At 39.6% G+C, this 24,975-nt stretch overlaps 2 protein-coding genes across 6 annotated transcripts in view; both read right to left on the bottom strand.

The window, feature by feature from the left end:
• ncapg2 (non-SMC condensin II complex, subunit G2) overlaps positions 1 to 5,402 on the bottom strand; it is a 13,371-nt gene extending 7,969 nt beyond the window's left edge. For both annotated transcript variants that reach the window (XM_085171843.1, XM_085171842.1), the window contains exons 1-8: positions 4,476 to 5,402; positions 1,813 to 1,995; positions 1,511 to 1,625; positions 968 to 1,125; positions 685 to 819; positions 472 to 566; positions 238 to 394; positions 44 to 136 (exon numbers count right to left, since the gene is read on the bottom strand). In XM_085171843.1, the coding sequence (XP_085027969.1) occupies positions 44 to 136; positions 238 to 394; positions 472 to 566; positions 685 to 819; positions 968 to 1,125; positions 1,511 to 1,625; positions 1,813 to 1,995; positions 4,476 to 4,553 (1,014 nt within the window). In that variant the 5' untranslated portion in view covers positions 4,554 to 5,402. The remainder of the gene's footprint in view (positions 1 to 43; positions 137 to 237; positions 395 to 471; positions 567 to 684; positions 820 to 967; positions 1,126 to 1,510; positions 1,626 to 1,812; positions 1,996 to 4,475) is intronic.
• Positions 5,403 to 5,512: 110 nt separating this feature from the next.
• Positions 5,513 to 24,975, bottom strand: part of esyt2b (extended synaptotagmin-like protein 2b) — a 42,756-nt gene continuing 23,293 nt past the window's right edge. The window contains exons 8-23 of one of the 4 annotated variants that reach the window (XM_085171849.1): positions 24,513 to 24,633; positions 22,953 to 23,129; positions 22,622 to 22,704; positions 22,191 to 22,239; positions 21,105 to 21,194; positions 20,911 to 21,006; positions 19,347 to 19,448; positions 15,255 to 15,329; positions 13,289 to 13,375; positions 13,030 to 13,179; positions 9,660 to 10,012; positions 9,290 to 9,388; positions 8,938 to 9,069; positions 6,827 to 6,932; positions 6,649 to 6,698; positions 5,513 to 6,529 (exon numbers count right to left, since the gene is read on the bottom strand). In XM_085171849.1, coding sequence (XP_085027975.1) covers positions 6,460 to 6,529; positions 6,649 to 6,698; positions 6,827 to 6,932; positions 8,938 to 9,069; positions 9,290 to 9,388; positions 9,660 to 10,012; positions 13,030 to 13,179; positions 13,289 to 13,375; positions 15,255 to 15,329; positions 19,347 to 19,448; positions 20,911 to 21,006; positions 21,105 to 21,194; positions 22,191 to 22,239; positions 22,622 to 22,704; positions 22,953 to 23,129; positions 24,513 to 24,633 — 1,840 coding nt within the window. In that variant the 3' untranslated portion in view covers positions 5,513 to 6,459. Of the gene's footprint in view, positions 6,530 to 6,644; positions 6,699 to 6,826; positions 6,933 to 8,937; positions 9,070 to 9,289; positions 9,389 to 9,659; positions 10,013 to 13,029; positions 13,180 to 13,288; positions 13,376 to 15,254; positions 15,330 to 18,645; positions 18,709 to 19,346; positions 19,449 to 20,910; positions 21,007 to 21,104; positions 21,195 to 22,190; positions 22,240 to 22,621; positions 22,705 to 22,952; positions 23,130 to 24,512; positions 24,634 to 24,975 lie in introns of those variants that run through there. The other 3 variants (XM_085171850.1, XM_085171851.1, XM_085171852.1) reach the window with 3 other exon arrangements.

Genomic DNA, 24,975 nt, shown 5'->3' on the forward strand with positions numbered 1-24,975 from the left:
TTTGCTTGAAAGCGAGGCTAAAACCTGTATGAAGTACGCGTACACTGAGAGCTTTCCAAAGTATGGGCCTGTAGAGATTATAGAGCATCTTGTCCACGTTGCGGCAGTCCTTCCTCATGTGGAAATAACTCACAATCTGAATATGAGACAAAGAGAGCAGAGAATGACACTCCATACGATGAATATGAGGACTAAAAACATATTTAAAACAGGCACATTTTTTATTTTACAGTCTACCTGTCGGACTTTGGAATGCACAGGAGAAGCTCTATGAAGGAAGATCGCGTTCTGCATGAAATCCTGAACGCATAAGCTCTCGATCTTCTCCAAGAACTCCCCACTAGCCTTCTTCCATGCTCTGAAGTAGATCTCTGCAATATGAGCAGTGATGGGCCTGAATGGAAGAGTTTAGTTGTTATTAACATGAAAAGAGAAGTGAGCGTGTCAGCGAGAAAAGACTGGGGTTCTTACTTGCTGTAAAACTCCAGCTGGTTTTTGATTGTGCCGTGAATAACCCAGATGAAGTTGACGTTCCAGCTGAAAAGAAACACCAGGAATCGCTTTCCCTGTGACAATATACACATAATCAGACTGACAGCTCGAGAGGGAAGCCACGACGATAAAAATAAATAAAGCAGGGAGTGAATCGTGAAAAAAAGCACGCGGCGGCTGAGCATAACTCACATCATCGTTTCTAATGTGAGCAGGGCGGTGAAAGCACTGAAGCAACAAGTCGATTATCTGCTTGTTTTCTTCTGATGTGTAGTCAAGACTCAAAAGCACGTCATGGAGCCTCCACACTCTCTGGATCTCAGCTCCCTGACAAGAGACAAGAGATCACAAAGGTTACCAGTTATCAGCAGACTGCTGTGAGACGCACTGGCTACTGATGGAAAACATTTCTTTCAGAGTGAAAACCTGCTGAAAGAGCTGAGGAGCTGACATGTGACTGAGGGGTTACACTCACTGGCTTCTTGAGAATGAAGCTCTTCTGAAGAGACACAAAGAAAGCAGTGCGCCCAAACCGTTCTTTCTCCTGCAGCCCTTTCTTCCACCAGGCCTCACACAACGCGTGGATGTGGTTCTGCAGAGGTGCCTCTGAGACAGGAAGCGACACCAGTACATCTGAAGGACACAGATGCTCATTATTATTTAGCTTTCTGAAAAGGCAAAGATCCTCAGATGGCGATTATGTGTTACCTTTGGATTGCAAAGGTAACACATGTGACTTTCTGGCCTCATTGCAGAATAAAAGCATTTTCACTGAAACGTCCACGATTCATCTCATAAACTGAGCAATTATGATGGTTTCTCAGGTTGTTTTTTCATAACTGGTAAAAGAATTGGTGCTTATAACAGCTGGTTTCTACTCTTACAGGATAATCAAAGTTCTATAATGTATATATTTATAAGTTAGGTATAAATATCTATCCATCTATCTATCTGAATGGGAAGAGCATCATATGCAACTCATTTGCTGTAAAAATGTGCAAAAAACACAAACACTCACCGTGAAGACGTTGGGTAACTTCCAGAAGGGGGCTATAGGGGTCATCGTCTTGTAAAACCTGCAGAGACACTGTAGAGACGAGCGTCACGCCGTCCACAACAGCCACAGCGTGTTTCTGGGAAAAAAGTTAATGCACCAGATGTTAAAAAATACAATTAAGCAAAACGTCAAAAAGCTTAAAAGCAATGTGATATTACAAAAATCAACATAGGAGTGCTTTGCATACATCTAGTCCTTAATATTCGAATAATATCACTGACAAAGACTAAGCATGGGGTCAGTGAGCTGATCCTTTTACTGACAGAGTCTGCAGTGGGCTCCTCCTGCATGCCCTCCTCCTTCCCCCTGCCCTCCCAGCGCTCTGTGGGAAACTCCAGCAGGACGTCCTGAAGCAGAGATGCCAGTCTTCTCCACAGGGCCTCCCTCTGCTCTCTGGGCATCTCCTGCAACACCTCCTCCACATCGAAGGGCTCGGCTTTGTCCTTCTGCTCAGATTTATAGACAGACAGGCACAGCTTTGACTGGACAGCCATGTGTTATGCACATTTAATAAAAATATAATAACTGAAGAAATGATTTTTGTCTGTGATTCCAATGTCAATTGTGACCGCCACATTAAAAAAAGACATTTGAGAGAAAAGGATGATCATGCATTTTTTCTCCATAAAAATTCACAATTTACTTCTCACCAGGCTGAGTCAGACTTAGTTTAGGTCACATTTATTTATTTATTTTTATTTGAAATATAATTAAAAGTTCAAGTCTGCCTTAACGACAAACCACACAAAGGACAAATTTCTTCCTTTTTTACCCCACCGGATGCTAAAACTACCCTGATATTAATATTCTGAATTTGTCACAGCTAACTCTTACATACTGTTCAGGTCAAATCTGGCCCGTTTTGACAAATTTAACATTTCTTTTATTTTCATTTCTTTTTTAATGGGGCATGGGTGACAGAGTTGTAGGGGGACCTGTCTATGTTCCCACCATGCTCGGGTTCCTGCAGACACCTGCTGGTCTATGAACGGTCATGGGGGGAATCTCCATACATGAGGGTTAAACAGGCTTATTATCAATAGATTATCTTATGTCACAGATTATCATCTGTGACATAACTCTGAGAAAAGCCTCAGCTCAGGCTGCAGTGTGAGTACTGACAGGAAGTAGAAAGAAAGGTCATGTTTCTCTCATTTTGGCTTCTCTCCATTGACTCCCTGTTAAACCAAAGGTAGAATTAAAAATTGTCCTCCTCACATTCAGAACCCTTTAATCACTGAGCTCCATCACACTTTAAAGACCTCACAGTGTAAAACTGAGCACTTTTATTTCAGAGTACAGGCCTCCTACGGCTATAAAAGAGTACATTTGCAGAGCATTCAGCTGGATTCAGGAAGGGCAGAGCCTCTCTGCTTTAAAGTTGGGCTTAAATTATATTTATATACTAACGTTGCATAACATCAACTTTGTATCCTGCAGTTTGGGAGTTTTCCTCACTGTACCTTTTTCCAGGCCCGTCTCTATCTGCTCAGTCTAAGACTTTGGAGGGTGAAGCAACCAATTACATGACAGCAACTCAGTGCATTTAGACATTCAGACACACAACATGAACCACTGAAGTTCAAACGGAGCATGAGCATGTAGAATAAAGGTGATTTAAAATACTTTGACTCTGGCATGGTTGTCTGTGCCAAACAGGCTGGTCTGAGTATTTCAGAAACTGCTGATCTGCTGAGATTTTACCACACAGCCATCTCTAGGCTTTACAGTGAGCTGCATTTCTCTGGGTGAAAATGCCTTGGTGACATCAGAGGTCACGGGAGAATGGCCAAACTGCTTTAAGCTGATAGGAAGGCAACGGTAAGTAAAATAGTCACTCATTACAACCAAGGTATGCAGAAGAGCATCTCTGAATGCATCACACGTCATACCCTAAGCAGATGGGCTACAACAGGAGAAGACCACACCAGCTGCCAGGCCTTTCAGCCGAAAACAAGAAACTGAGGCTACAATCTGCACAAGCTCACCAAAATTGGACAGTAAAAGATCAGAAAAACCTTGCCTGGTCTGACAAGTCCCGATTTCTGCTGTGACATTCAGATGATAGGGTCAGAATTTAGCATAAACAACATGAAAGCATGGATCCATCCTGCCTTACATCGATGGTTCAGGCTGCTGGCGATGTAATGGCCTGGGGGATATATTCTTGGCACACTTTGGACCCATCAGCTTCAGTTGAGTATGGTTTAAATGTCACAGCTACTGGAGTCGTGTTGATGACCACCTCCATCCAATTATGAAAAGCGTCCCCATCTTCTGATGGCTGCTTGCTATGCCACAAAGCTCAAATCATCTCACACTGCTTTCTTGAACATGGCAGTGAGTTCACTGCACTCAAATGTCCCAAACAGTCACCAGATCGAGATCATGGATGTGCTGCTGACAAATCTAAAGCAACTGTGCATTGCTGTCATGTCAATATGGAGCAAAATCTCTGAGGAACATTTCCATCATCTTCTTAAATCTCTGCCACAAATAATTAAAGCATTTCTGAAGGCAAAAGCAAAGTGTACCTAATAATAACAGGACTTAACACGATGAGCCTGTCTTAGCTTATTGAACAGAAGTGCATGCATTTTCTTGATATTGCTGATATATTTTATGCTTGAGTAAATCAAAGCCTATTAAAAAAATAGTCTGAAAGATTTTTATCATCGTCTTGGTGACTTTTCCTTTGGTTATAGGCCAAAACCTCTTTGGTAAGTATTAAAAAAACATGTAGGAGGGAAAAAATGCATACTTTACAACAGACAGTAAAAGTTTGTCAAAGTTGGACCTGACTTGAACACTTTCCTGTACTACTTACACCTCACAGCCACACATCCACAGTTAAACAAGCTAAACAGGAGACTTCTAATAGCTTCTGGGTGTTTCAGGATTAACTCGCATTGAGTTAGCTACTTACGTGAAGCCGAATAAAGCGAAGAAAGTCTTCCACATTTTCTTTACAGGCTGCTTCTAAAAATGCCTCTCGCTTGGACATGATTCCTGCTTCCACAGTGATCCGAGGTAACCGTAAGTTTTCCTGTAATGCTGCTATGAAGCCACTGTAGCGTTACCTTGTCTCGCTGTAACAACTCCACAACAACAAATATGGCAGTCCGTTTGTCGTTACCGTCAAAAGTGCTAATTGCAGACGCAGGGTTGGCTGGTACTAAGGCTCACAATGATGCGCATTTGAATTAAGCAGCATTTCCTTCGTCTGTTACCTTTTTATTAAGGATTTTGTGAAATGAAACAGTGAAATGACAGCGAGCCATAACAACAGTAAACCCGCGCAAATTTGGATAAAGTCGGTTCCACACGTCATCACGTTTGTTTCGACGCTGACGTACAGTTGCAATTCTCTGCTTTTGCCACTGGATGGCGGCAAACCACTACAGATGTTCTGTGTCTCAAAAAGCGTAAACGAGTAACATTATGGCGTTTTCGTATTACTTACTGGATGATTCATATTATGGATTAGACCCCAGTCAAGAGACATTTATTTGCAAGGCGCACACCAAGCCTCACATAATATATCGTAATTCAAAGTGTTTATTATTCAGTCTTTGCTAGATTTACTATGCATTCAAGTGATTTCAGAATAATCGGAAAAAGGACAACTCGAAAAAAAATTACGTCAATGCCAACCGAAGATATAAAAAAAAACAATTAGGAAATTCCCTTAATTGCTTTTTAGGTACACAGAAAACGACAGGTCACTGGTCCTTGTTAACCTTCCCATATGACCTGCTCGACCTCCTGAGCTTCAGCCAGCCTGAAACTTTAAATGTAAATATAAATATATCTTGTTGTTCAAACGAGACCAAAATACAAGACATCATCCGTTTGATTTTCATATTCCAAATTTAAGCACGACTTTAAGCACAACAAAGTTGCAAAATTTGGGGAACATCACAGAAGCACATGAAAATGGGGTATTAAAAAAAGCACACCAACTTTCACAAGATAAAACATGTATTCATCAAAAGCCATCCAAAATAATAACAATAAGAAGGCAAGTAAATTATATTTGTGTGGATTTTTTAAGGCACAGGATAGATAACCAGAAATGTATTTAACAGCTCCCATGAAACTCATAACTGCAAGGCAAAAACATACACAAGCACGACAAGGATGCATCATCTTGACACAGACTCTGGCAGCCCTGCTCATAAAATGCAAAAACTGTTGTCCCTGTTCATGTTTTTCAGTTTTTTCAACTTTTAGTTTGAAAACAGTCAAACCCTTATTCAAGTATCCTTTGCATAATGCACAGAGCTTGCTCATAGCCCTAAAATGTCCCCAAGTCTCATTCAAAATCAACCACCATTGCAAAAATCTCCTAAAATATACACAGCACAGCAGTCGTTTTATTCTTTGCATATCGGCATTCCATGTTTGTAATCAAGCATTAATAACGAGAGGTAAGCGATCAATCAACACTGCGTGCCAAAGGAAAATCAAAATCTAAAATCAGGACTGCTACTTAAGCCTATATTTGTGTGCATCAGTTCCTTTGGTTAGTTTTCTCAGACAACAAATGAAAATTCTTCACATTTTAACAAACCGGATACAAAGTCATAAGAATCGTGACAGATTTCAACACGACTCCTCCAAGGTAAGTATAATGCCATGAAAACCCCTGCAAATTCTTATAACTATATATATTTACATTAAAACACTGAAAAAAGAGACAAGGCAGTCAGTGTGTTTGAACACATTAAAATATGTTACAACATCTTCCAATCAGGCTCATGAAAGATTAACAGGAAATTTTGACAAAAATAAAACTAAACATGATGAAATTATTCCTGTTAACTAAATGGAAATTATATATGAATACAACAGAAGGATGTGCCCTTAGGTTAACAAGATAACTATGTTACAGAAGAGAGGTGGTGCCACTACGTGACGACGGGGTCTTGAATACTTTTTGTGGCTTGAGACGACAAACCATCTTCACTTAGATAATACCTGCAACAGAAAATGATGAAATTAGATATTTAAGGACAGAAATTTGCTTCTTTTTTTTTTTTTTTACCCCCAAGAATCAACTCAATGTTGTACAGGAAAAACATAAAATGCTAGTTTACCACTGTGTGATTCCTTTTGCTATGTCATCTCCACTTAAATCCACCAGAACCTGTAATTTTAGGCAAAAAACAAAGAAAAAGAACAAGAAATGTTTAGAATCAGCACCTGCACTGATGGTTCGAAAACCGATAAAACGTCAGTGCGTAAGCCACTACAGGGAAAGCCTGCAGGAGATACCTTTCCCAGAAGCCCTTTGTGTTTGGACAGGATGCTCCCTCCATTCTTCACAGCAACATCCAGAGTTCTCCTGTGGAGCTCCACAATAGATACACTAAACTCAAACCTGCAAACACACACACACGCACACAAACATAAGCATACGCTTTTTATGTTTAGCATAAAATCCAGATTGTGCGTGGTCATTGTCTGGGCCTTCTCTACGTATCCCTTTTGTCCCTCTGCATTTTCTTGCAGGGTCCTGGTGGGTGAAGTGAATCCGTGTAAATGGGACCACCCGGCCGGTTTGCCTGGATGCATTAAAGAGCTGCTTGTCTCAGGCTTTGCTCTACCTTGTTCTCCATCCATTTAGCACCATGCAATTTTTACAGCTGCCTAAAGATTCAGACAGTGCTGACTAAAGAGAGTGGGGACTAACAGCGATGTGATGAACAGAAACAAAGACACTTAGGAACTTTGTAGCTGGCGGGATGGTACAAAGTTAAACTTTTTCTCAAATTTGGGGCAAGCCATTAAAGTAACCACCAATGAGAGGATACTGTCGACTGATATAATGACAAGGTGGTAAATACAGTACAGGGATGCCAAGGAAACTGGAGCCGGGGATGTCCACTAGTGACCAACTGTCAACAAACAAACTGATGTGTGACAAATGAATTGTTTTACATGTGGACAGGACTTAACTCAGTCACGTATGGTCACAAGCTTTTCTGTAATGACTGAAAGAAAGAGATCACAGATACAAGCTTTCTCCGAAGGGTGTCTGGCTCAGCCTTTGGCTCATTTGAGAGGGGGGTAGAGTAAAGCTGCCACTCCTCCACACAAAAAGAAGGTAGATGAGACAGTTCAACTATCGGACTGGGATGCATCATGGATGAGGTGTACTGTCCTACTGGGTGGAGGCAATGGGGCAGATCCAGGACATGCTGCAGAGATCTGGAAGAGCTGGAGAAGGTGGCCCTGCTTATCACTGCTTTGACTCACAGAGTAGCAGAAAACGGATGGATGGATAAACAGGCGATTGAATGGGTTGAAACTGGGTCTTTGTCATGGCTCAGTGGCCAGACTATGACAAATATGGGGATTGTACTGGTCCTTTAAACAAAAGGTAAGGCAAAGAAATTTGCCTTACCTTTTGCAAAGTGTAGAAAATTATTTGACTGTGAATTCACAACAAAGCAGCATACACTAGTGTAAACTTGAGGCCTTGCATGGTTTGTTTGGCTTGCTAACCACATTGTGGAGAGACAGATAAGTTGGTTTAAGTTGGTATTTCTGATTTGTGATTTCAACATGGTGCCAGTGGGGTTTAAGTAAGTGCGAGCAGGTGCTTAAGTGTCTGTGTGAGTCCATAATCTCTTTCTCTTTGACCTCAAGTCTTGTGTTCTAGCCCCTGCACAGCTATTGTTAACAATTTCATCGGCCTCCTAATAGTTAAACTGCAAACCAGCATAAAGTGTTTCTGACATGGGCATATTGCCTCTCTAAGTTTGCACTAAGTCATCAAAACTTTGAAAACCCCTGCAGGCTCAAGATGGCTTATAATCAATACAACTGCATCAATAGCCAGCGGGACTAGGAAAGCACCGACGTGCTAACTCCAGCCTACACGAAGGAGCTGAATGATGCGATCGGCTTTCATCCACGAGGCTAAAAGATTTAGTCAGAGCACTGAAGCTCAACTGCAAACAAAAGTGTCCAAAACAAACAGAAACTCGAGGTGATGGATCCACAGCGGCCACAGGTGATACGAATCTCAGCTCAGCAGGGTCATATCGTCTGTGCAAGCTCTTTTCTTCAGTAATAAAAAAGCTCTGTTGCTAGAAAAAATTAAATATTCCACAACTGCACCCTTACTATGGGTCTGAATTCAAGAAGGACCCTGAAAATATAACTGAACATTAAAACTGGAAATAAAAGGAAAGCTTTGAAGGACTCTCAAAACACAGCCAGTTATCAAATTAATACAGCGGCATAACTGCAGCTGAAGGCAGAAATATTCTCAGAGCTTATAACAATCGGACACAGGTGAAGCAAAACAACAGATCCTCAGTAATCACATTACGTTACAAATCTGCAAGGAATCTCAGCAAGTACTGATGCAAACCCACGTCTGATCGTAAACAGGATTAAGAGTCCTCTTCATTGTGCTTGTCTTCCTCTTCCCCGTCCGGCTCTTGTCAGGCAGCAAATAGAGGCGTATGAAGGGGTCCGAGCCGTCTTTGGTGAAGGCTATCAAGTTGCTGAGGACACACAGGACAAACGTGTTTTCACTTACATGTTGCCAGGCACGTGTTGCTTGTTAAATCTTTACAGTTAGCCGCTCCACAGGAAAGAAAGTGATTTGAATACCATGGGCTGAATCTGCACAAACTCAAGTTAATGGCACAAAGAGCCCAAAAACAAAAAGTCCTTCGAACCACTTTGTGTAAATTCAGTGTATTGTAGTAGTTTGGAGCTCACCGGCAGGCGTGCACCACCACAATGAGTTTATTCCTCTGGGAGCTGTGTCGAACAGTCAGCTGGATCTCACCCAGGGGGTACTGGCTGGGGGCCGAGCCGCTATAAACACACCAAAGTCAGTCAGTGTCACGTCCAGGTGCTGCGGTCCAATTTACAAAGTGCATGCATACAGGGACTGATTAATTGTTTGACGGGTAGGCTGATAAAATATTTATAAAGGTGAATATTCAAAAATCACGATGACATTTAGATGGAGGCCAGAATTTAAATGAAGTTGATGGAAAAACAATAAGAAACCTTGAGATGAGCCAAGCTGGAAAAGCTGGAAAATAAACAATAATAAAAGTAATATATCATATCTGCCATTTACTTCTGCAGCTGACGAAGCCTTTGCTGAAGCTCCACGGTGGCAATAGGCAGGGAGATATCCGATGCAAGGCTGGCTGTGGACTTGTTGTGCGGCAGGTGTTTCTGGGAGCTTGACATGGCGGTGGTCAGGTTGGTGGTACTGTAGCGATGGCTGGCTCCGTACGGCTCGCCGTCCCTGTCCTTGAGGTTGAGAGTGGAAGCTTCTATAGGATGCAAATGCGTGGGCGGAGGCAGCGGCGAATCTGAGACTGATGGTCTCAGGGACGAGGCTGAGGGTGCCTGTGGCACGCCGGACTTGTTGACCTGGACTGATGAAGGCTGGTCTGAGGACACTTGTTTCTCCAAGGACAGGATCTAGAGAAAGACATGAAGATGTTTAGTTGATTGAGAATAGAAAATAAGAAGTTAAAGTTAATGTAGGTGCTGTCATTTTACGTGAAAAGTCTCTAAATTTAGCAGACCTTGCTAAACTGTGTTTTTTGTTTTTGTTTTTATTATGTTTTTTTAAGAGTCTGCAAAGTAATTTCTCTTCTAAATGTATGTTGGTTGTGCTTCAATATGGAGAAACTGTTTTAGAGCAGGTCAATATCTTAATGTAGCTGCATTCCTTTTCTTAATTGGATCACAGTCATTCAGTATAATACACTTCATTTTGGTCTCAAGACGGGCAGTGCAGTTTGTTTGTTATAGCTTCCTGTGTTTCCAGATGGGAACAGGAGAAAATATCCTCATGAGCAGTAAGTAATGGCTTTAGCTAATGCTGAACTACGCTATGGATGGCAATGAGGCAAACCACCAAAGACTACCTGTCAAACCACTGGATTTAGTGCCTCAGGCAAAGAGATATAATTTTAGTGGTGCATCTCGAAAACGTCTACAGCACAAACAGCAAACAAATCAGAATCTGACTTTAATTTTCACCGCCGTGATGCTGCGACAGCAGAGATGACGCTACGCCTGTTCCAATTTTCATTAAGCCACTAAGCCCCACAGTTTCAGAGTGAAAAATGCTGTTAACTAAATAAAAGATAAATAGATCGACGTCAGAGTCTCAGATTTTACAGAAGACTCACAAATGAATCCTGGAAATATTCCTCCAGAGTGTCAAACATGCTGACATCACAGTTCCCTATAAATTTGAATACTGCAGCTTCTTATTTAACCTCCTAGGACCTGGAGTCCATGTATGTGGACATCACATTTTGTTATTTAGACCAAAATACTCAATTTTGCTCTACAAGGGCCTGATATCCACTTTCGAGGAGAATATACTACTAGTGTTCAGTCAAAATTTTAAACGAATATCCTCATATGTGGCTCTTATTTTTCTTAGAAACAAAAATCAGGTAAAAAAAATCTGGTCATTCTTTGTTTTTATATTCACTGGGTCCCAGTCAGCCCAGATATCAAAGAGAAATCAAAAATGCATGCCGTGGAAGAGTTCGGGTCTTAGGAGGTTAAACTTGTTGAACTGCACTTAAACACCAGGGCTGTCTCTGCGTCATCCTGGATCTGCCCCATTCTGAAGGAATGTTACACACGCGACTTGTTGGCTTTGCAACTGATGGGCTGATAAAGACATACCTGTGTGAAAAGATCAATCCCAACCTGACTGTCTTTTACTGCATCATTCATAAGTTAGAACCTGCAAACATGTGGAACATGTTACAGAGCCGAGTCATTTTCATATATGTATCGACTCTCAAACGTCAAAGTCTGCTGCTGAACTGAGTGAATGAGCCGGGTCACTTTGTTCCCTGTAGGAAGAGTTGCAAACTACTCTGTAACTGCTACACTGACAGCAGTAATCAACAGCAAATACCCTAACAGGCTTCAGAGTATGCAGGACCACTCTCTTTCCTGAAATATAATGATAATCATTATCACAGGAAAAACATATATAATCAGAATATTCCCAAAATTCACACTATATAAGATATATTGTAATGTACTGCAAACAGATTAAACAGTTTATCTTCTCAAACATGACATGCTATCAGCAAATCCATTTACAGTTTTATTTATTTACAGTTGAAGCTAACCAGGGGCACATTGTTAACTAGATTAACTAACTACAGTCGGTTTCCAGGTTGCCACTTCAGTAAAAATCAATTTGCAAGAACAGCCACTGTTTTGTGTTTCCACACTTTGTGAAAGTGGGGCTTTCAGGGCAGTGAGGCAGCTCTATTCTGCTCTTAACTGGGAGTTAAGTACACTCCAGCAACTGCAATGAAGACAGTGTTGCTGAAAAACATTAGTCTTTGTCCCAAAAAGCCCGGCATTACAATATACTGCGTTAAATATAAATACTCAGAGGAGCCGCAGAGGTTAGGTTAGGGTCTGATTTTTCTCTTTTTATATTTATAAAATCTGATGGTTATTAACCAAACCTTTGCCGCTAATGTTTCTCTGCTTAGTCTAAAATGTGTCAGATAAAACGTTTTCAACCAACCTCATGACATGGCTGCTCCAACTGATTAAATCTGCCAGGGCACAATAATATTCAATATTTAGTATTTAATGTTATATTCACATAGATTATCGCGATGATGTTGTTTATTATATTGCTGTCTCTTTTTTTTTTTGCTTGTTTTCTCTTTTTCCTTTCTCAACAGGTGATCCAGGTGATTGATATATGTATTTTTTGTCTTTTTGTTTTGTTTGTTTTTATTTTTTGCCCTTTATCACCGTTCCTCTTCCCCATTGTTTTTCTTTCCCAACCTCTTTCTTTCTCCCTTTTCTTTCCCTCAGTCATGTCTGTCCCTTGTGTAGCAAGTAAAAAATAAAATGAAATAAACAATAAAAACAAAGGTCAATCAAATGGACCAATACGGCAAGGCCGGGATGGTCCATTTGGTAAAGTAAATCCGTTGGGCATCTTTCTTGGCCTTTAGACAATAATTCTGATGGCAAAAGATCCAAACGGGACAGGCAAAAATAATAATAATAATAATAATCTGCCAGGGAAGGTGAGGATTACTCCATGAAAAATCAGTGAGCACCACTTAAAAATAACTTTATATTAACACTATAAAAATTGCCGGGCCTTTAAAGTGTCCAGTATTTGTATTAAGCTGAGAGCTTTTCTCAGATTTGACTGACTTCCTATGGAATGAACCCAGCCGTTACTTCAGCTGGTTGTGGACTATAAATGAAATGTTTATAGAGGTAAATCTATCACTATTGTAAGCTTTTTCAATTTATTACACACTCAATGTGCTGTATCTTTAATTTAGACATACTGTATCAGTCAGTTCTATTTGAATTAACAGATTGTGAACATCTGTTCTGGTCTCCTAAGCCTGAAATGAATAACCCATCCATCCTCAATGCATACAGGAGCAATGAGAAGCGATTCAGCCTGTTTTTACCCTCAGAGCCATCTTAAGTTTGATGGTGGAGCTGGGCCCAGAATTCTTGAGGGGAAAACGCTGATTCAGTGTCATGTCCTTCTCCACCAGCAGGCTACTCAAAGGCACCGTCAAGTTACCCAGAGTGCATTTGTTCTTGTCGTCTTTTACCTGTGCAAAAAGCAAAGATCTCCTTTTAGAAATGTCAGTTACTTAATCTGCGTCAGCGTACGATCTTATAAAGAAAACAGATGTTGTCCGTGACATTTAGAAGAGTTACCTCCACCTCGAGCTCCTGCCTCCTCGGGTTATGGACCAGGAATGAAAAACAGTCTTCCCACAGGGGCTCCTTAGTTTTGTACCGGATCTTTATGGGCAGATAAGTAGCCATTTGCTGGTTGTTAATACAATGAGAAATCTGATCTTATGTCTCATATAACATTTATCCTCTGCTTGGTCTTCTACTCTCCACTCCAGCAGTTCTGCATCTTCTTTTAAACCCCTAACAGTACTTGATTTACACCTTGAGGTTTCTAAAAAGCCTGATTATTCAATTTTACATACATTTAACCCCAGACAACCAAGCACCTCACACTAAGTGAGGAGGGATTATTTTTATGGCTAAACCACCAACTTTACCACTGTACTGTATCAGTCATGTTACATAAGCTGAAGATGTAAGATGATCTGATAAGGAGATCTAAAAGTGCAAATCCAACAAACACTTCTTTGGCTTGGACTGGAAGTTTGTGTATCTAAAAATGTGGCTGAGAAGTTTTTATGACTCATGTGTCAACAATCATGCGATCACAGAGTTAAAATTAAGATTACACAGTGCCACGGGGTTCATTTTACACAAAAGCAATAACTCGGGTGTCCCGCTTTCATCCGACTGTAATGACAAACTTTTGAATTTGATTTGATTTCTCACTCTGTCTAAATTAGGGTCTAATGAGTAATTTAACAGCTCTCATCCAATTACGTCCTCTCAAAAAAAAAGAAAAGAAAAAAGGTGAAACAGCAGTCATTCCTGTAGCCTCATACTGAAGCTGAGGAACGGCTCATGGTTTCATTACTTCATTTTAAATCCAAAATCCTGGAGCACAGAGCCAGTTTGAATATGAACGCAGGACTGTGTTCATACTCAAACACTTTCATAAGTGCAAACAGGCTCCATCGCAGTAAACCTCCAACAGCTCACGCCTGCAATAAAACCAGTCCAGCAGATCTTCAGATTTCAGATTTCCCTTCTGAACGCTAGGATAGAAATTTCCCGTGAGAAACAGCCAATCATCATGTCAGACTGAAAGCTCTTAAGCTGTGCAGTTAACTGGGTGTTGGTGGTAGCAATTCCTCATTTAATGTTCTTTATTTTACAACAACAATTTCAACAATAGTGAAACTACGGACACTATTAATTATGTTTAAGGCTAAAAGTAATATTTTGCCTTTTAAGTTACAAAGAGTATTTTTAACGTGTTCAGGGGGAGAAGACAGCAGAAGGAAATTTTATTTTAAGCATCAGCTAGCTAGGACTACACAAAGATTAATGAGTCCAACGGTCAGGGGTATACAACTGTGGAACTCTCTTCATTATAATTTAAAGAGTTGTATAAATTTACATTGTTTTAAAAAGTGTTACATGTCTAAAACGATAACTCAATATGAAGAATGTGAATGAAGTTGGAGTTAATTGAATAAGGATCCATTGTTTTTTGTTTCATTTATTTTATTTACTTATCTTTTCTCCTTGTTGCTATGTGGAGTGGTATATTCTGATTGTAAATTTGTTGTTTGGTTTGAGTTAGGACTGGAAATAAGTGTTAATGTTAGTTTGTTCCTTGACTTTTGGTGCCCACTTGCGATATAAGTTGGATTGTAGTTAGGGGGCAGGGTTTAATAAGAATATATTCTTCTGCCTGCTCCTTTTCACACGTGGTTGCAGTGCTTTACTGACAGAAAGTGTAGTTGGTTTGTTTGAAAGAACTAACTGTGGAAACTGTTGACCAAGTGTGAAATAAATAAATAAATGAAATGAAATAAATGAAATGAAATAGTTATATGTAATTAAATATAACAGCTTGACTGCCCAGAAGTCTTTTTTATGACTTACTAAGTGACACATTATTCTCCGAATAAAATGCAAAACTGCAAAAAAAATAAAAATTAACACGACATTCCAGGAATACAGAGCTGCGATACAATGACACAGCATAATAACTTTAATGGATACTTCCATGACTCACCTTACTTTCAAGTGTTTTATGTCCAACTCTGAAATGAACATAAGGGCTGGGGTCGCTGGTATTCTTCTTAGCAGACTAATAGAGAATCAGACAGAAGAGTGTTAGCGGCATGTACCCCACTGTGGCACAAAAATCAACCGAGGGACAACATAATTGCACTCAAACATTCAAACAGCAGCTCAAGTGGAGACTCAACCAAGCACACAACGGTGAGAGAGCCTGTAGTTCAAACAGGAAGGAGCATTACTGTACATTCTGACAAGCAGGGCTGCAGGCAGAGCGGCAACCAAGGAGACAGCCGAGCTTTGTCTCCTCTGCGGGCTAAATTTAGCATGCTGGGCTTTGACAGCTACATATTATTCAGTATTCCTCTCAGAATAATAATACCCTACATATCTACAGGCCAAAGTCTGTGACAACAGAGGAAAAGCCTTAATTTTCTCATCATCTAATCCTTTCTCTTGAGGATGCCGCTTGAGTTTGACAAATGTTTCTCACCAGCATTACAATTAAGCCTCCCATTGAACATGCAGGCTGATAATAAAGACACTTTAACGCACCACGAATTGAACAGAAACACACACAATTTTTTACATAATTCATACAATATCTGTTTTTAACTTGTTTAAACTACATGTCCAAAAGAATTGGGACACACCTCCTAATCTTTGTATTCAGGTGTTTTTAGTCCCCAGAGCCACAGGTGATTAAAATCAAGCATGCAGTCTATCTTTACAAGCGTTTGTGAAAGAACGAGTCGTTCTACAGAGCTCGCTTAGTTCAAGGGTGGTGCTGTAACAACATGCCACCACTGCAACAAATCAGTTCATGACATTTATTTTTCCTTCCTCAGATCAACTCTGTAGCGGTATTGTGCAAAGTGGAAGTTTTTAGGAATCACAGCAAGTCAGCCAGTCATAAAATGAGCATGTAAAGTTACAGAGCAGGGTCTCTGACTGCTGAGGAGGATCGTTGCAAATGCTCTGCTGGCTCTATAAGAGTCCAAATCCTCCTCTGGCATTAATATCAGCATATAAACTGTATGCCGGGAGCTTCATTTCATGGGTTTCTATGATCAAGCAGCTCCTCTAGGTGTAGAGTGTAGGCACCCTGGTACTTTTATCTGTATAGTAGAGATTCTGTGTTCTATGTATAAAGGGAACTGTGAACAAAATTAATTCTTTCTGTGAAGGTAGAAACTCTGCTGTTCCTCTATATCCAATTTCTTTTGTTTTTCCTTCATCACGCATGAGTTTAAATGTGTGATTAGAGGAAATCTCTTCTCCTCTGCTGGATTACAGTTTGCATCTTTTCAGTTGTAACTGACTGATTCTGTTTCCTTTTTTGACGTTATCGGAGGAGGAAACGGTTTCCTGCGACTGATGCGGTGTCAGACAGTGGAAGATGCAGCAATGTCTGACATGCATTGTTTAATTTTGTATGAAGTATTTTTGTTTTGCTGTTTATTATTGCTCTGTTATTAATAAATGAGAATCAGAATTTTGTGTGTATCATTTTCAGACTGTGACACGATGCTCATAGTGATTCTATTATGCACAGAAACAGTAAGAGATTTTACATTCTGTTTATTATAAAAACTTTTACAGCCTACAATGATACATATTAACCTATAACCAAATCATATATATGTTTCTACATTTTTTTTTCAAATTAAATAATAACTAAGAATAAAATAAAATCTTTTTTTAAAATAATATGAAACATATGAGCCACTCAGCACGGGGTGTGTGCATTAGGGAGTCCCATTACACTCATGCTATACTTCATGCACACATGAGGACATAAAGGTTTTCATCTCATAGATTTTATAATCACAGTGTGCAGATAAAACTATACCCACTATTTTTTTAGGACCCGTCCGCACAGACTCTACACTGCAAGGGCACCAACTGTGCATATGTTCTCTGAGCTGTCAAGAAAGTAGTATAATAAAAACAGCTAAGTATCCCTGGTGTCCTCAGCTGTCCACAATCACAAGGGAGCATAACCCGGGGCCTCAGACTCTCACTGAAGTGCAAATGTAAATAAGTCAGGTATGAAATGTGTCCTAGAACAGTTGCCCCTTTTCTTGTTTGTCTTAAACACACATGTGAAAATAGTGCAGACATTTTTGGCACTTGCTGCTCTTTCCTGTTTTCTGCATGTGCCCATTAAGATTTAACACATGACCTACTACACAGAGGCAGCATGGTGTATTAGCTCTATTTTTTCAGCAACCTTGCTGTCAATCTTGCTGTCCGGACTGGCTGGTGAAGCTATGTGTGTTTGGCAGTTTTCAAAGAAAAAAATCCCACAGCTTTCAATGCTTTAAGCTCTAAGCCGCTATATGGGTAACACACCCACAAAAACTATTTCACTTGAATAGATTTTTATCTCAGCATGGACAGGCTGAAGGAAACAACACGTAAAATGGTGTCAGACTCACAGTGGTTTGAAATTCATTAATAAGAAAATAAGATGCAGCAGCTCAGTCTACCACGGTGACACAGACTGAACGACTGAGTGCAACAACAAAACATTTGTACTCCTGCTGCCCTCCAGCACAATGCTTCAGTGAGTTTCACTGGCTCATATCAAACAAAGGGAGTGTCACAGTCAGTGCGATACAATAGGAGGCTTTAAACTTCCTAGAAGTATCAAGGTAAATAAAAGGAAATGACTCGTGCTAACTAGAATTATGCAACACTGATTTTTGGAATAGTGCAACCTGAAACTTATCTTTTGTAACACACTAGATCATCTGTTCTGATCACTGGTAAACAATATAATGAAAGCCGGTTTCTACTTCTACCAGTCTCCTCACGGCTGCATTCACATAACATTTACTTAGACTAATCTGTGTCACTACCTAGTATCTACTTTATCTGTGTATTTGTCTGGAAAATATGAGCTCCAGAAGAAGAAATGTGGAAATGCTGGCCCAACAAGCATCAAGTCCTTATCCTGAATTCCTGAGCTTTAACATGATCGGGTTCTTCAACACAAAGGCACAAAAGGTGTTCTCAGAACTGTATTGTTCTATAGATGTGCCATTGTTAACTGCCTTTTTAAACCAAATTAAAAACACAAATAATATCAAGTGAACCATCATATCACTTTAGAAAAACCTGAAACCAATATTGTACTTCTGCATGCAAAAGTAGGGAAAATATGACAACAGTTCAGGACGGCACAACAAAGGCTCAGACAGTCAGTGCGATCATCCATCTTCATGCACATTTTTTCAAAACCCACAGTTCACTTTGCACGTTCACTTTGCACGTCTGATAGCCATCACGATCACATGACTCTGGATGGTGCACTTGAGGACCGGCACAGGTGAGACACAGGGTGTACGTTCTGTACATGCAGTCCATTTTTCCCACATTACCTTCAGGGCCTTAAAGACTGAGACTTGCTTCAACCCGTCATAGGTGAAATCTGACAGGTTGCTCTTTAAGCCATAAGGAGATTTGGGGGAGAAAATCACACCCACAGTTAGTAGGACGGGAATGACTCGGCATGGTTAAGAGACATGAGGGGGGGAAAAGCCCACAAAAAATGTGTTGAAATTTGTGTGAAATATGAATAGCATGGATAACTGTTAGATAAATCAGACGCAGCAGATATTGGGCTGATATTGGAGCAGGGCATAAAGCTAACAATGAAAGCATATGTCAAAATAATGAGGATGTTCCCTATAGGGGAGACTTAAAGGTGCTGGATCTTTTTTAACAAGCTACAGACTTTCTGTATCTGTACAGCTATACACTAATGCGAAGCATCATTATGAGCTCTGCCAGCGAGCTCTTTCTACTCCTGACATTTTATACTTGGGCCTTGAACTGAGCAACTGATTAAGAAGAATATGCTGCAGGCTAACTAGCAGGCACAGTATAGCTGAGTCCTTCAAGTGAAGTGTCTGCCTCATGTTACTGGTTATTTTTCAGTAAACGTTCCTTCACAACCATGCAGCTAACGCATGCTTTAAGATTCATGTTTGCACGGGCTCCTGTTATTGTTCAACCCAACCCAACATTGCATACCGCTAATGCTAGCACTATAAAGATGGAAAAGTACCGGGGAACTCACACATATTGTTTTATACTCTGAAGTATTGCTCTCACAAAAGACTAGGCCAGAAGCTCTCCTCTCACTTAAGTTTCCACAGCCTAAGCTGCCTGAGAAGACGCTCTTGGGTGAAGAGGAAAGAAAATTAAGAGGAAACGGGGAAGTTATGAGAACTGAAAGAGGTAAAGTATTTATATAATAAAGGTAAAAAAAACAAACAAACAAACTAATATCAGACAAGAGGTCAATTTGACCAAATTGGGTATTATAAAACATTTTCTAATCTCATTACATAAACATCAAAAATGCATTTAGTCAGCAATTTGAAGGTTCAAGTTTATCCTCTAACAAAAGCAAAAAAAATATTGCCCAATATAGCCCTAACACAGAATCCTTGAGCTTTACCGACACTTTATTAGGTATACCTTGTGAGTACCAAGATAGACCTCATTTTCGCTTCAGGAAAGCGTTAATTGATGGAAACAGTCCTCTGATTTTTGGTAAAAAACAAAACAAAAAACTGACATGATATTATCACACAGTCGCTGAAGACTGGCTGACTGAACACCTATCATGGAAATCTTCTGTTCCACTACACAAAAAAAGGTGCTCTATTGAACTGATATCTGGTGACTGTGGAGACCATTTGAGTATAGTTAACTCATTGTCATTTTCAAGGAACCAGTTTGAGATGATCTGAGCTTTGCGACATGGTGTGTTATCATCTAGGAAGCAGCCATCTGAAGATGGGTACGCTATGGTCTTAAAGAGATGGACATAGTCAGCAACAATACTCAGGTAGGCTGTGGAGTTTAAATGATGCTCACTTGGTACTAAGGAACCCAAAGTGTGTCAAGAAAATCTTGGTTTCCTTTTTTTTAAGTCACAGGAGTGGCACTCAGTGCATTCAGAGATGCTGTTCTGAACACCTTGGTTGTAACAAGTGGTTATTTGAGTTATTATTACCTTCCGACCAGTTTTAAGCAGACTGGTCATTCTCATCTGACCTTTGGCATCAACTAGGGATTTTCACCCAGAGAACTGCAGCTCACTGGATATTTTCTCTTTTACAGACCATTCTCTGCAAACCCAGGAGACGGCTGTGTGGGAAAATCCCAGTAAATCAGCACATTCTGAAATACTCAGACAACCCTGCCTAGCATCTTTCTTCCCCATTCTGATGCTCAGTTTGAATTTGACAAGGTCAACTTGACCATGTGCACTTGCCTATATACACTGACCTGCTGCCATGTGATTGGCTGATATAAATGAGTTAAACAAGTGTACCCAATAAAGTGTCTGGTAAGTATATAATGTCCTGAAAAAAATACGAACTTTTTGTAGTAGATGCAGTAATGCAATCACTTCAGTCACAAAAAAAAAAAAAACTACAGTAAAAGTATGTGAATCTTTACTACACAGACCACTAATCTTTACTCAAAAAGGGCTACACTGGCTTTTTTACTAAAGCAATTCACTCTCGTGTGTATGTTTTGGGTAGAGAACAAGAAGCCTGTGTAAGCCTAAAGCTATATTTTTGCACAAGCTCCAGCGTCAAACTAAAGTGAGCATTGCATCATCTTACTGGCAGGTTCTTTGCCGAGTCCAGATAGACCACCAGCAGCGCTGATGACAGTCCGTCGTTGGCAAGGCTTCTGTCTGCGCGCACGCTTTGCAGAACCTAAACAAGAAGGACAAGTTAGACATGTTTTACAGCTGCAAATACAGACAACATGTCCTTGTGTTAAAGCGATGAAGCCTTATTGTTACATGCAGTACCTGGTCCAGTTTCTCAGAAGTGGAGAGCAGCGATAGCCACTCCAGTTTCATGTGGAGTTTCCCAGTAGTTGCTTCTTCAAGATCAAACCACTGCAACAATGTGGCCAAACAAGTACGTCAATATTTCCATTCATTCGATGACAGGAACAAACCAGGCTTAAAAATAATTTGTAAAGCTTTTAGGAGCTGTGCTAAAACAGAACAATTTGGTGGTTTAGTTTACTGCGAAGATTTAGATGATCAGATCAGTGCCTATCTCAAATCTGCATGAACTCTCAAACACCTTAAATCCAAAGTTAACAAACTCATAATTACCTAATCATTTCTATCATTACTATATATCAGTCAACATATCCAGTGTTATTATAGGTAGCTAAAAATAAACTAAAAACTAACTAGAAGTGAAAATAAAACATTTAAGTACTACAATAAAAATAGAAACTAGACTCTTGGTAAAAAATAACTGAAACACTTTTGTGAACTTTGAAAAGCAACTAATGGAAGTTAAAAAAAATAGTGGAAGTTTTAATATTTGTTACTTTAGTAAAACTTTATCAGAAATTGCCCGATTAGGCTTTGATGGACGTTTTTACTCAGACTCCAGATGTCTACAAGACTGTGAGTCAAGTGCTTTCCAAAAGTTCTGCCTCTGACACATGGCTACCATACAATAGTGATTAAAAAACTAAAAACTAACACTCAACTTAAAAAAGCTGAAGTAAAACTAAGCATTTTGAAACAATGGGAAATACAAAATAAACTCAAACAAGCAAAGTTGCTGTGCTCACCAACTGAAATTAAGCAGGTATTCTCCAATAATCCCAGTTTTTACAGGGATTATGTATCACCAAAGTAACTTCCTTTAAGGCTGGCAGAGGTTAGTCGACATATAAAGTGTTAACGAGTGAACTTTAGAGCTGCTGGTGGGTGTCATTCATGGCTAAAGTCTGGTTATGTGTTTACCTGTCACATCTTACTCCTTACAAGAAAGCAATATGACTGAGTCCGACGGTTATTTTAAGATGTATAATGTATACGCTTTAAAGTAATTAAACTGATAATATTATTGCGAACAAAGCATCTTACCATATCAACTTTCTGTTCTTTGTGCAGCTCTGTCATATCAATCATGAGGCTGTAAATAAGGACAAATAATTATGGAAATTGGGACAGCAAACAGTAAACAGTAAAATCGCACCAATTAATCTAAACACAGGTGGTCCAGATATCGATTGACTGCTTTGTGTTAATAGCACTGGGTGTAGCATTACAGCCTTGGGGTAAAAATCGATGAAATTTGCCCTTAGGCCGGTAACTGGGGATAACACTTATACACTTCCATTGTGATGTCCACTAGCAAACATAGCTTTATTTATCTTAATTTTGTTGACTATATGTCCGTCAATACATCAAAGATTGCTCTTACCAGTTATCAGCGCTGGTACACCAGAGCTTTGTTTTAAATGAAATAAGTGCAATAACATCTCAGCGGGTTAGGAAATGACAAAGAGACTCACCTCCCCAGGAAGTCATCTTGGTCTGGATCCTCATCAAATAGCTCAATCTCAAGATGCTGACCTGAGTGCTCATACACCAGTGCCTGATGAACACAAGAACAAACTGAAGCTCATTCAAACTGGCACAGGAGGTCAATAAATAGATTACCTGTCATGCAAACCAGCAGGAGGTATAATTAAGACAAGTGGAAAACAATGGCACATAACAATAGGAAACGTAGGAAAGGGTATCTTACATCTTACATAACAATGGGAAACAGACTAGCTTTTTCGGTGGCAACAAACGACCGTAAAAGCTCTTCCTGCTCTAAAAGACATCTCCAACTCTCACCTCGTACACTTCGTTCCACTTGGGATTAAGGCTTTCCTTAATTGTCTTGCTCTGAAACAGCTGGTTGCCGATCTGCAGGATACCATAGGGGTCAGACTTGCCTTTGATCAACCCTCCCAGAAATGTATCCTTCCCTTCTAGATCTTGAGCCTCCAGGAAGTGAATCCTTAGGACTCCCTGTGGAGCCATGCAGACACATGTGTTAAGGTCTGAAAAAGCTTACAGAGTTGATAAGACGTGAAGATTTCTGTAATGGGAGGACATTAGTAGTATAAGAGGAAACATGACTTATTACCATAATAAAGTAATAACAAAAATACTAATTCATTTCACAATTCATAATTTAGCAAACTTTATTTAAATGTGTGGTTTGTAAAAAACGCACCACAATAAAACATAACAGCTACTTTAATATTTAAGAAAAAGAAATGCAAATTTATGTAAATTTCATAAGCTAACCTTTACTTACGTACACATACATATACCTAGAATGTATTAGCACATGTGTGCATATATGTATGTGTATATATATATATATATATATATATCCCATGATTACCTGGATAAATAGAGGACTAATCTAGACTTTCTACAGCAGAATAGGGCTTTTATTTTGTTTAATTTTTCCATTGTCAAATGTTTTTCCTTTCTTTAATATTTAATAAAAACCTTTGCCTGAAAGAAAGCAGTAAGAATTGCCACTGATATATAAAATCAGACCTGCATTTATTTTCTTATTTTCTTACATAAGTATTGTGCGGCACATTATCTACTTTTAATTTTCCTACTGAGTTTTTAATGGATTAACATATTAAATGTCTTTATTTTAAAATACAATGCCATACTAACCTAAAAGTGATGGTGGATATAACAAGGCTACATTGTTATCATGGAAATCATTTCACCACATATGCTTCCTTGCCAGATGAAAGGTTAAGTCTCTCTATACCAGAGTGCAAGGTCTTGTCTAGTAAATAAAGACCATTAAAGCCAAGGAGGTAGAAGGACCTGTTGTTCAAGACTGGCTCCTTGGAAGTAAAATATAAAGAAATCAGGGGTGACTCAGAGTTTATCACAGTGCTGTATATGTGACACACAGTACTGTATGTTGGCAAAACATCCTGCCGTCTGATATCAGAAAGACAAGTTCTTTGTTATCTTTTCAATGTCTCCTTTTTTTCAAAGGCTGTAATGAATATATGATGTGTGGTAAGATTTTAGTTGTTTCTTTTTTATTCCTGTTTTGAACACTTGAAACCTTTTTAAATATAATAAGGATGTGGCCTGCAGTGAAACTTTTTTTTCATTTTGTTGCCATGGATACAAGTTCCAGGAACACAACCTTTGCTGCATTTTTTATTGTTATGGTTCTTTAATTTTATTCTGCGTTAGCACTGGGAATTAACGACAAAACCCTGGGAGATGATACTTTTTACTACTGATGAGCTTTAACGTACTAACCATGAGCTCCTCGTGTGAAACTGTCTGCTTACGAACTATTAAAACACTTAGAAGAGCAGCTCATCCTTACTGGATGTATTGTAACAAGTGCATTTGTACCTTTGGCATTGGAAAGCGCAGCTTGGCCAGCTCCACCGTTCCGACCAGTGGGATAGTGATTCTGTTGGGTAATACCAAATAACTGTAGATAATGTCTTGAATCAGACTGTCAGAGAAGCCACTGTAAATACAAGGGGGGAGGTGGGGATGATGAGAGAGAGGAGAAAAAAAAGAGAAAATAAACAGAATGAAGCGATAAATTATTTAAAAGACAATAAGGGTGCCCTTGGGTTATAAATGTTTTCTTTTAATCTAAGCTTGGTTAACATGCACGACGACAGCAGGAAAATTGGAGTGAGTTCAAGCATGGTGCTGCTGTTAGCCAACAAACGTCTGAATGTCTGTCTGATCCACTAATGCTTCAGTGGTGAATGACAACAATGACAGTGAGGTCACAGGATGACATTTCCATCAGACGTTTCCTTTATTCATTTACTTACTGTGGCACAGCTGGAAAATTGCA

This window comes from Neolamprologus multifasciatus, chromosome 9, assembly GCF_963576455.1.
Source record: "Neolamprologus multifasciatus chromosome 9, fNeoMul1.2, whole genome shotgun sequence".
In the NCBI taxonomy this organism is placed as follows: Eukaryota; Metazoa; Chordata; class Actinopteri; order Cichliformes; family Cichlidae; genus Neolamprologus; species Neolamprologus multifasciatus.